At 38.4% G+C, this 13142-nt stretch overlaps 1 protein-coding gene across 1 annotated transcript in view; it reads right to left on the bottom strand.

Annotated features, from left to right (window-relative positions):
- LOC126162428 (aconitate hydratase, mitochondrial-like) overlaps positions 1-13142 on the bottom strand; it is a 171195-nt gene that overhangs the window by 61393 nt on the left and 96660 nt on the right. Inside the window, exon 8 of the mRNA XM_049918930.1 lies at positions 8166-8295. Coding sequence (XP_049774887.1) covers positions 8166-8295 — 130 coding nt within the window. The remainder of the gene's footprint in view (positions 1-8165; positions 8296-13142) is intronic.

Below are 13142 nucleotides of genomic sequence, written 5' to 3'. Positions count from 1 at the left end.
ACTTGATCTATTATAGTTTCAGACATATTTATGCATCTGATAACTTCATTTACAATTGCCATCATATTATGACACAAAAACAGATTGCACAGTTGCTGTTGTTTACTACAATCATTCTTAAAGTTAACATTAAAATCACAAAGAACAATTACATTATGTTTAAGTTCATTCAGTAGTCCCTCAAGGTTTTCCATAAAAATGGCAAAGTTGCCCAATGGTGATCGGTACAAACATACAATAGTAATTTTTAATTTGGTTAGCTCACATATACTGTATTCAAAATCTTTTTCTATGCATTTTAGTTTACATTTAATTTCTTTTGATTCTACCCCTGTCCTAACATAAATACATGTCCCACCCCCTTTATGGTTGATTCTACAAAATTTGCTAATCATTTCAAAATTTAGAATAATTATGCTAGATGCTTGCATTTCTTTTACCCAGTGCTCACTTATGCATAGTATGTTAATGTCTTTTAGATAGTCAGTTAATAGAACTTCTATTTCAGCTAATTTACTTTCTAGTCCCTGCACATTTTGGTATACAACTGTTAAAGTTTCATGTAGTGGATTTGCTGCAATGTACAGCCCCTGTACATATCAGGTTTGGCTGAACAACATCCACAGTGAGCACGTCGGTGTCATGATTGGAAAGGCAATGGAAGGTTGAATGCAATCCCAGTGTCAAGATAAGCAGATGGACCAAAAGCCATTGCCTTGTGGACAGAGTTGGGGACTCAAAGTCTAAAGATATATGTCCCCAACAGAAAAATGTATCCAGGTCCACAGGCTCAAAGATGGTAGCTCCAACTCTGGGCTACAATAGTATAGGCTTGTTTCAGGAAATAACTTTTCATTATTCCATTTTAGTTTTTTATTTATTTAATTACAAATAGTTTCAAGGCTGAAGTCAGTCAAACATGTCAGATGTAATATGACTCCTATATGTACCAAATAATGTGTCTGTGTGTGTCTGGTTTCAACAATCAAGAGCACTTTATAATGAGGCTCTGCCCTTGAAACTAGTGGCAAACAAATAAATAAAATAATAAAGTGTACTGTAGAAGAGTTATTTCCTGAAATATTAATAGCCATGGACCTGCAACAGTTTTTTCTGAAAAATGGAGATTAAGAAGAATAGTCTTGTGCCTTGTAATAGGGATAACACTGTGCTTGTAAAGTCAAAAGAGGAAAAAGTTAGCTAAATAAAAACCATGATGGCAATAGCAATGGGCAAGGGAAAAATTTAGGAAAATGGACAACTGAAACAAAAAAAAAAAAAAAAAAAAAAAAAAAAAAAAAAATGGAAGACATAGTATCAGAAATTAAGGAAAGCCAAATTAATATAGTAGTCACTCAGTACCTGCAGCAGAAACCAACATTTGCACTTACATACTACAAATGCAGAAATGAAAGTACAATCGTTTTCAGGGGTCAGCTTTTAAAGAAGCATTTTGTACATCATGGACATGAACGGTTTAGCACCACTATATCTACCAGATTCCAAACCTGTTTTCTGTGTACACTACAACAACAGTCCCATCAATTAATACCAACTATTATTCTTGCCATGTTCAGGTCGATTACATTTCGTTAGGGCCTTACATCACCAGTTGGGCTAACAACGTGCTTTGCAGATAATTTCCAAACTCAGTTACCATTTGAATGTATTATCACCACAGAACCATTAATTTAGCTTTTCAGCATTGAGTCTGATTACCGCATGCTGTTTAGTAAGCACCTCTGTGCATTATTGTTATTATTATTATTATTATTATACTCAATGAAATGTGGAAACATCATGTCACTTACTGTTAAAGAAACAGTGTGGCGACATATGGCATATACAAACGATGAATATGTGGATATGCTTCAAGTCCTTGGTGAAGCTGAGAACCAGGCCTGGGGTTGTGCTCATGGAGCTTTACCTTCAGGAGACAGATTCTCTCCTTCCACCACTGTGTGACAGGTCACCCATGGACTCACCGTACTCTATTCTGGAGGTCATACACCAAGAACCCCAGTAAAGTACATGTATGTAGCAAGGCAGCTGCATGTCTCGCTAAAAATGGTCATTGACATGCTTCATGAACATGGGCTGCATTCCTATCATTATTATTTAATGCAACACCTGCATCCTGCAATCTGTGGATGCAGTTCTGTGAATGGTTCCAACAACAACAGGAAGACAATGATGACTTCATAAACACCGTAAGAAGGTTAGATGAAGCATTGTTCACTCGTGAGGGTGTCTTCAATAAGCGCAATGCCCACCATTGGTGTGATGTTAACCCGCACCTCACCCGCAATCATGGGTCAAGTTCACTTTGGCGTCAATATCTGGGCCAGAATACTGGGAGACAGGAGTTTGGACCCTACTTGCTGCCTGACCAGTTGACTTCATGGAGGTTTTGTGCATTCCTCTTGAACTATTTGCCTGATGTGCTGGAAGATGTTCCACTCCATGTTTGGTAGAGGTCATCGTTCCAACATGATGGTGCACCTCCACACTTTGGAATTAATGTACAGTGGTATTTTGACAGAACATTTCCAGGGAAATGGCCCAGACAGGGCGGTTCAGTTGTATGGCCTTGACATTTGCATGACTTAAATCCCCTGGATTTCTTCCTGTGGGCACACTTGAGAGAGGTATTCTACTTTGCCAACACCTGTGGAAGAACTGATAGCACATGTCTATGCCGCTCTTGTATCTGTGGTTACAGCCATGTTGTGAAGAGTCCAGAGTTGTATGATCCAGCAGGTTGAGCAATGTTTGAATGTGCAGAGGGATCGCTTTGAGCATCTGCTCTAAGGACTACGTATTCTTTTGTAAATCCCATGTGATCATTAATATGGAAATTATTATTGTCATTTGTTGCTTATGTGCTACATCTGAGCAGATGTACTGTATGTAGTGTAAATGACTAGTAGATGTTGACTTATTTAACTGTGCAATCATCTTTAGTATCTTAAAATTGATATTGTTTTTGTAGTTATTCTGTCCTACAACATGTCATTTGTTTCAAGTGTCTACTTTTGACTTGTCTGACTATATTTTTGTTATGTACACTGCAACAAAACACTGTACTATGTGTGGCTTAATAAATTGTGTGTACTTTAGCATTATATGGAAGAATGACACTGACAAATAAAAACAAATATGCCTCGACCTCCTGCATGCTAACCCAGAACACTATCCACTGCACCAAATGCACAGCACTACTTCTATATGCTGACAGAGGTAGTTACCGTACATGTGATTACAGTGTTGCCATATTGCCAATCTTTAACATCCATTTACTGCCAGAAATGTGTGCAGGACAAAATTTTGAGAGACATTTTTATACTGCTAGTATGTGATGAAAAGTGCTGTGATGTCCAAGTGCATCACTTTCTCTTAACCGTCTATAAGTATGCTTTTATGAAGATAGGACAAGATGTTAGATGTGGCCTTGATGATCCCAGCATGTTCCAGAAATGTAGTAGGAAAATCACAAGAAACATAAATCAGGATGACAGGACAGAACAAACTTCATTCCTCTGATTATGAGGTCAGTGTTTCAAGAACTACACTGCCTCATTTGGTGGGTCCTTATTGTACAATATTCTTTGATTTACACACAATTTGCACCAGGTGACTTATATTACAAATCACAGTTCTGTTCTTCATTGTTGCACACACTTGTAACCACTGAACCATGAAAATCCTGATATGCCCTTGTGCTAATTCTAGTCTGCTCAGGGAACTGACTCCAGGCCTGTAAACATGCAAACAGGACACATACATTTATTCTTGTCCTCCCCTCACCTCACCTGAAAAAGATATCCCCTTTTGTTATTAACCAAATCTCTGCATCCTCTAAGTAATCTTTAACTGTGTAGTATGTGTTACTTATGCAGAATGTTTTAGCTGTGGTTTGGAACAGATATATTTTAGTAACCTTTTCCATCTCATTGGACCATTTATTATACAGTTTTATTCCTTGAAAAAACAGATTGATACACACACTCACTTGGTGCAGTAAGGATGACCAATTTTTAAACAGTTCTTCACAATTAGTCCAAATATTATTTGAGTCCTTTTCTGTAGCTTAAAAATTGTGTCCATGTTATATACCTTTGATACTCAGAAAAGAATTTCATAGTTAAGAACTGAGTGTACATTGGAATAGTACGTCACCACAAGACATTGGCTGTTGTAAAGTGATAATAGAACCCTGAGAGCATCAGATGCAGATGATCTTTGAGAGCATCATTCCATGTTAGTTGACAATCAATATTTACCTCTAAAAACTTTGTGTTATGTTACACAATCTACAGATTTGTCATCTATACTTAATGTTACAGAGTTGTTTTTCCTGTATACGCTGAAGTGCATACTGTTTGTTTTCTTTATGTTTGACATTAATTTATTACATACTGCCCAATCATAAACATTCTTGAGGGTTTTATTTATTTTCTCTAACAGGAACTCTGTGACTATGATGTTGCTGTCATTAACAAAGAGAACTTATCTTCATGTCATATACTGTCTGGAAAGTCATTAATATATATTTCAAACAGAATAGGACCCATTAAAGAACCCCAAGGAAAATCTATTTTTATATGTTTCTTGTTTGATAACTGTTTTATTACAAATTTACTACCACAAGATGTGTGGACTATCTCTACTTTTTGCACCTTGTTTCCCGGGTAAAACTGGAATCACGCATTTGCTATTTCTCTTGTACCTAGTGCGTGTAGCTTGTTTAGTAATACCTTATGGTTAACAGTGTCCAAAGCCTTGTACAAGTCTATGAATATGCCTGTAAAACGTTCATCCTTGTTCAGTGCTTCAAGCAGCACTTCTGTGAACTCTGTAATGGCTGGTATAATATTTCTTCCACTTTGGAAACAAAACTGTGCTTCATTAAAAAGGTTGTATTTATTTATGAAAGTAATTAATCTGTCTTTCATGGTTGTTTCAATTATTTTTGAGAACACAGACAACAGTGAAACTGAACTATAGTTTTCAGTATCTACACATTACCTTTCTTTAGTAATGGCACAACTCGTGAGTGCTTTAGGTACTCTGGAAAAATATCTGAACTGAAGGACTCATTTATTATGTTTGTTAATTGGGCTAGTACGCTTTCTATGTACATCTTCAGAACACAGAGTGGGATCTCATCTATGAGTGCTTATTTCTTATTTTCAACAATGGAAAATGTGGCCTCAGCAGCCAGAGACTGCAGTCATCTGTGTGTAAGTTGCATTTGTGCACGCGCGCGCACGTGCGCGTTTGTGTGTGTGTGTGTGTGTGTTCTACCTCTGACGAAGGCCTTGTTGTCCGAAAGCTGTGTGTGTGTGTGTGTGTGTTCTACCTCTGACGAAGGCCTTGTTGTCCGAAAACTCATTTTCTGACAATGTGTTTGTTGTGCCTATCCACGACTAAGCATCTCCACTACTTCTTATTTTATAATTTCTATGTTGTCTTCCTGACTTCAAGCTCTGTTATGGGAAACAACATTGTCCTTGCTGTGTAAGTCATTGTGGGTGCTACAGGTGTTTCAGAAAGAAATTGTTGCAACTTCTCTGCAATGTCAGAGAAATAGTCATTTAAAATTTTTACCAATTCCTAAGGATTTTTTATTATTCTACCCCCATCTTTGATTCATACATTATTATGCTTGTGTTGTCTTTTCCAGTTTCACATGTTATGACATCTCATACTGCATTGTTTTCATTTTCTGCATTACATATTATTTTGTCATTGAATGATATTTGTACAGCAAGTATTATTTTATACCTTTGACAGTTATTTCAGAACTATGGATTAATTTAGTTTCCTTATTTGCTGCTATTGAAGTGGCTTATTTCAGAAATGTTTCCTCAAAAATTAATTTAAACAATGTGCATGACTTAGAGAACATAGCATCTACATTGTTTTTCAAATACACCCAGGTTTGATTTGCCTCTGCACTAGAAAAAGTATGTATTTTATGTTCTGAGGAGCTCCTTTTGTTGGCCAGCAATTCTGTGGGTTTAACCAAGCCTGTCTGTAGCTTTATTAGTTTACAGTAATGATTAAAAAGTTCAACGTCTCTTATCAATACTTTATAATTTTTCCTGTCGATACCTGTGAGTACATGGTCTAGGACTGATGATGAACTTTTTTATTCCCTAGTAGCAATGTTTACCAGCTGTGCCATGCCAAAGGCGTTCAAAATTTTTAGGAAATTATAATTAATTTCATCCTCAACACATGTTAATATTCATGACTCCACATATTATTGTGTTAGTTTTTTGGTCTGAGACTCTTTCCAGGACTTCTGTTATGTTGTTGAATGTAGCCTCCATTTTACCTGTAATTGAGCAGTACATGTACACACACACACACACACACACACACACACAGAATGATTAACAGCTGCTACTTTTGATCAAATCTTCTTTCACTTTAAAATGTGCTCTAACTCTAAGGTTAATACATGATGCCCAACATTTTATGGTAGTTCTACAGTGCCACCTTGCACATTCATATGATGATAGCACTGTATGCTGTGCGTCACTGTCTCTGCACCAGGGCTCCATAATGCATACCACCATGCTGTTTGATGACTGTTGTTCAACCTCACATTGGTGTATTTCATTCTTAATAGACTGCACAGTTTGGTGATTAATATTTAATTCTGAGCAAATTGCTGTGGTGTTTGTGCAGTTCAGTTTGATACATTCTATGTTTTGTGAACATTATAATGAACCTAACCTCCTCAGAACTTTCACACGTTAAACGATATGTTCGATTCCATATAAATTTTGGACATACTTGGGTTAATTTTCTTGCTTAAATAATGTATTCTGAACATATCTGATTGCCAAAAACCTATTTTGCCACTAATATATTTTTATTATTCATATCGATCTGTTTTGTAATATCAATCTTGTACCATGAAAGTTAGTCACCACAACTGTCAACTTCAATGACCAACAAACAAATTTACATTAAATATAATACTGTTATGTTTCAGCTTTGTTGTAAACAATCTACTACTTTTCAGAAGGCAAGATATAAACTAAATCTGAAAAATAATTTCAATTAATGCAGTCCTTATAATACCAATTTGGATTATTTTCTGTTCTAGAAGGTACAGGAAGCTGGACTCACAAAATATTATGTTTTTTGGCTCCAAGTGCATCAGAGTAGTTTCAGACGGTGTTAGATAGTGTTAAGACGGTGAGAGATTGAGTTTATCGTATACTAAGTTTGGTAAATGTTCCTCTCTGATTGATTATCTCTTTTGTATATCTCAAGCAAGTTGCACAATGTATATTTGAAAAGTGTCAAATACATGAAGGTAAACTGTTTTTCAAGAACATGCAACTAAAAGAAAGGTTGGTTGGTTGGTTTGTGGGGTTAAAGGGACCAGACTGCTACGCTCATCAGTCTCAACTAAAAGAAGAAAATGGTTAAAAGCAACATAATGCCCCAGTGATTTGACATTTTAGTGACCCTGGACAAAATCTTTTCAATAAGTTACATGAGAACAAAGGAACCAGCCCTAAAACTGAGACTAACATTGGAAGAAAAGTACTGCTTATCTGCAAATATAATGCATTTGCTCTTGCTATACATTTTAACATTGTGTAAACTGAGATAGTAATTGGACAATAATAATTGTGATTCATAACATATGGGAAACAAGCAAAGGGGTGCATTATAACACACTGAAGAAATCTCTAAACTAGTTGTGTCACTTTTAAGAAAGAGGAACCTGTTGTCATGATTTATCCTAAACAAATAAAGGCCTTGTCCTCCTGCTTATGCCAGTTTTCTCTCCCTGTTGCCATCACCCAGCTCTACTCAGCCTTCTCCTCATTGTCCAATTCTCATCATCCTAAACTTGCAGTCATGCCAACCTTGTCATAGTAATTAAGTGTGTGAATATTACTTAGTTCTGCCAACTTTTTTTGAACAAGAACAAGAGTTCAGAAGCCTAATTAAGCTGTTATCTCACCTTTTTATGCACTTATCTTCCATACACTAATATTTTTCTGGTGAATGACAATCTATCCTATCATATGTTACTTACATTACAGTATCCAGAGAATGCAGTTAGCACAACAAACATTCACATATTAGGAGATACATCATGATTTCTTTTGACATCTTCACAGGATACTTACCCACTCTAATATCCAAAGGCCAACCTTTTTCTTTAGCTGTTTGGCCAAGTTTTGAGATAGGGTGGCACAAATCTGGTGTGAAAGGTCCATTGATGTGTGGTTCTAGTGTATCCAAATCTAGTTCTATTGTCTGCAAAAAGAAAAATGTCCTGTAACAAATAAATCACCAGAATAAATTTGTTAACTACATACACAAGTAGCAGTAAATTACCATACAAAATGAGAAGAGGAAAAAGGAAATGCAGTTGTCATAGATCTAAACATAATAAAGAATATCACCCTCCATTTAATTTTTCACTCAGAGCCTCCACAGTAGAAAAATATGACGTACATCATAAAGGTGGCCTGGCAAGTGAGGAACACAACACACAATGAACACATAACAGTGTGCACGAATTTATCGGCTGTTCTTGTAGTTACCCATTTTCATGTACTCCACTGTAAAAGGTACCAAAATCTCAAATTTACATGGAAAGATATTAAAGCTTGTGGAGGAGAAACAAAAACTGTATGGTTTGACAGTGACATTGTATTTCTGGGAGAGATGGCAAAGGACTTGAAAGATCAGTTGATTAGAATGGGTAGTACCTTCAAAAGGAGATATGAGATGAATATCATCAAATGTAAAACAAGGCTAAAGAACATAGTTGAATTAAACTAGGCAATGCTGAGTGAGGTAGATTAGCAAATGAACCAGTAAAATGAGTAGATGAGTTCTAGCTGTTTGGGTACCAAAATAACTTAATGGCTGAATTAAAGAGGATGCAAAATGCAGACTGGCATTACCGAGCAAGATTTTTCTGACAACAAGAAATATGTTAACATTTAACTCATATAAATTTAATCATTAGGAAGTCTATTCTGAAAATATTTGCCTGGAGTGTAGCCATGTTCAGAAGCAAAATTTGAAATATAAACCTTAGAACAAAAAGCTTTTGAAATGAGGTACTGAAGATAAATGCTTAAGATTAGACTGGTAGCTCAGGCAGCTAATAGAAGAATGTTGTAACCATATACAGTGAGCATGCGTAATTAAACAGCGCCCATCTCCATGACCAGCCTAAAGAGGCCACCATGCATCAGTACAGATGGTGCAGCAACCACAGCACAGTATGCAACAAGCCTCTTGTAAGCCAGCATGCTCGGCCTCAGCCAGACTCATGTTTAGATGGCTAATGTATGCTTCACTGTTAGACTGTGACTGAATGTACTCCTTGGTTAAATGTGTTTGTACTGATTATTATTTTATTCATTGTTTCAGTATATCTTTTCATGTGGAAGCATAATAAAAGTTGGTTGGTGGGAATTCAGGTATTGTGTTTGTGCAACATTACAATATTTTTGGTGAATAGTGCAGTATTCTGCTGAGTGTGTTTCATTTCTTGGTTCATTATGGCCTATATGTCAGTAGAAGAAATTCTTCCATCTCTTGTTGAACAGCAGCAATCTCACGTCAGTCAGCAGCAAGCTCTCTCCATAGCAGTAAACAATGTGACAGCACTGTTGACATGCCAGGGTTCACTGCTGTTGATGCAACCTCCACCATTTCCTTTGTATGAGAATACTATGGAAGACTGGAGCACATATAAAAAATGCCTTTGGCAACATTTCCAAGCTTTTGACATCTCTGACATCAACATCTGTAAGGCTTCCTTTCTGTCATGGATTTCTCCTCATGCTTATCACCTTTTGTGTCAGCTACATCCTCTTCGGGAACCCCAGTTTCGCTTTTGATGAAATGTGTCAGTCGCTCTCTATTTATCATTGCAAACATACTCATGTTATTGCTGATTGCACTGAGTTCTGCCATTGTGAAAAGTGGCTGCAGCAGTCGTACAGAGCTTTGGCAGCAGAGCTTCATCAGCTTGGACATCATTGCCAGTTTGTTACTGAAGCTCACCTGGGCACAATGCTGATTCGATGGTTTGTGATGCTGTAATACATTTGGCCTCTGATAGAGAAGTTGGTGAATGTGCTTTACAATGTGAAAATCCCTCTCTCGCAGAGGTTTTGAACATTACCCAGAATTCTGAAGTATGTAGAGAAGCAGAAAATCAGATAGAAACTTGTGTGAAGTAGCTGCCATTGCTTCTCCTCCTCAGCCACCATCTGTTAGCTCACAGGGGAAGATGATGCCGTGATCATGCAATTGCAGTCTCCATGATGCTGTGCTAAACATCAACAGCAGTCAGTGTCACAACAGTGGTCACATGCCCCTCTCCTGTTGTGTTGTTGTTGTTGTTGTTGTTTTCTTCAACATCAGTGGGCCATGTGTCCAAAGTGATGGGCAATGTGCAACCATTGTAAAAGAGGGACATACTGCATCTGTGTGCAACTCTCAACCTCAGTAGTCAGAGATGAATATGGATGTGAACAATGTTTCCAAACAAGTGATAGTAGCCACAAACAAATTTTATATTGAAGTGCATGTTTTGGAAAAGAAGTTAAAAATGTAAGTAGACATGGTTGCAACAGTGACTTTGTGAAATTATCAAGCCTATGTGGATCTTGAATCACTGGCATTGTCTCATGTCTCCCATTGGCTGGTGAGTTACAACAAACAGCAAATACCCATAGTGGGTATTTGCTGTCTTTGCTGTCCTTGTAGTGTATAAAATCAGTTGTGTGGCCTTTGCCCTTTCTGGTGGTGGATGATGTTAACAATGAAAACTTATTTGGGTTGGTGCCTTGAAAAGTTTTGGATTCTCTATTGCTGTCGAAGTGCATCTGGTATGGGATCAAGTTCTGTACCAACAACGGGATGCACTCTGCTCAGAATTTTCCTCGCTATTTTTGGAAGGCTTATGGTGTGCTCTCAATTTCTAGTCACACATAATGAAATCACAATGAAACTGACAGTGTGCCCCTGTATTTTTCATGCCCAGTCAATTTCAATAGCCTTATGGGAACAAGTCAAATTAGAACTAGATCGACTTACATCCTTGGGTGTTGGCACTCCTGTCTCCTCTAACGAATGGTCTACTCTGTTGGTAACTGTTGCAAAACCTAACAGCAACCTTCAGCTTTGTGGTGATTTTAAAAAATCTGTAAATTCAAAGTCTACTATTGACATGTATGCCTTACCCCATTAGGACCAAGTCATAGCACGGCTTTTCCCTACATGCAACTACCATAAATACCTGTGGATGATAATTCCAGACATATCCTCAGTAGTGAATGCTTCTTTGGATTATACCAATACCAATGCCTTCCGTTCAGCATTGCTAGAACCCCTACTATTTTCCAATGATTTTTGGAACAGCTCACAGCTTCCATTCTGAGGTACATTAACTATCTGGATAATACTGTAGTCTCCAGCTTCTCAAAAGAAGGACACTTGCGGAACATTCGTGCCTTGTTCACAGAGCTGCAGGCTGCCAGGTTGAAATGTAACTTGGACAAATCACAATTTTTTCAGCCATTTATCATCTATCTCGGTTTTGAAGTCTCACATGTTGGCATCAAGCCTTTACACCAGTCTGTTGATGCCATTACGGCTTTGCCACATCCTACCAACATCTAGGAATTGCAGGCCATTCTCAGAAAGAATACATGCTACCATAAATTTCTTCCTGATGTGACCACAGTGGCTCAGCCAATTCATGCGCTCTTACATAAGGGTGTTCCTTTTCACTGGTCACCCAGCTATGAGCATGCTTTTACCCTTCTGAAGTTAAAATTACACTCATCTCTTTGCTTGGTTACCTTTCAACCAGGCTAACATATGCCTCCCAATATGGTCTCGTGACCATTCCTGTGCACAAATAAGTGGATGGTTCCAAATGTCCTATTGCATACACTTCTGAAACCCTGAATCAGGCATGTGCACTCAAAAAGTGTTCATGTTTTCCTCTACGGTTCTAAATTTAATTTACTGGTTAAAGCAGCCCATCGCCTGCAACTCTGGGCTGTTTTTGTGGAGCTTTAACTGTGTGTTTCATTTCCACCGCACAGCATAGTGCCACAACTGGCCAGACAAACCACTGGGACAGGCATCAGATCCCTTGCATGATTATTATGCTCTCCTCCACTGCCTTTCTGTTCTTGATGGTGTGTTACTGTTGGCTACTGAAGAGTTGGGACCCAGGGTTGTGATCCCCACTGCTCTGCAGTGGGATAACATGTGCCTTCTCCACCTGGACAAAATTGCTGGTCTACCACCATTTGTTTTGGCTGAGTATTGACAATGAGGTCACACATGTTGTGTCAGACTGCCCACAGTGCGCCACCCAGTTAGTGGCACCCCATGGCCCATCCCTCAGCATCCCTGGGTGGCGTATTCATGCTGATTTTATGGGTCCTTTCCTTAACTTTTTTGGCTTGTAGTAGTTGATGCTTTTTCAGAATTTCTTTATATGGTTCATTGCCAATCCATCCCATTCATGGCCTCTGCCAAGACTTTTCTCTTTGAAGGATTGTCATATATGCTCATGACAGAAAAAAAATGGTGCACAATTTGTATCTCCAGATTTTAAGAGTTTTGTGCAAAGGGTGGCATCCAGCATGTTACGACTCCTCCTCCATTTCATCTTCAGTCAAGTTGTGAGGTGGAGCAGCTATTCCATACTTTAAAAACTCAGATGTAAGAATATATCATGTAATCTCCTCCTGAGGAAACCATCAATAGGTTGTTGAGCTCGTACACATTCACCCCAGTTGGCAACCATAGCACAGCAGAGGTTTTTCATGGCTGCCATCCTGTACACTGCTTCATCTGCTCTGGCCGATGCCTGACTACCTGCCAGCACCTGCCTTGCAGTGGCACTGTCTGGGGTCTGCCATCTGGGCCTGTGGGTTCAGCCAGTGCCCTGTTGTGGATAACAGTGGTCACCCATCACTGCTGAGGCCACTGTCTCTGTGTCATGTGCACCTCCGATGGTTTGGTGTCATGACACTATGACCAGCTCTGCTCATGTGTGACCAACTACACACTGGAGACTGCACCACCACCTCCACCATATGCACCGACCCCCACAG

This window comes from Schistocerca cancellata, chromosome 2 (genome assembly GCF_023864275.1).
Source record: "Schistocerca cancellata isolate TAMUIC-IGC-003103 chromosome 2, iqSchCanc2.1, whole genome shotgun sequence".
NCBI classification, from domain to species: Eukaryota; Metazoa; Arthropoda; class Insecta; order Orthoptera; family Acrididae; genus Schistocerca; species Schistocerca cancellata.
This window is presented reverse-complemented; position numbering and strand designations above follow the sequence as displayed.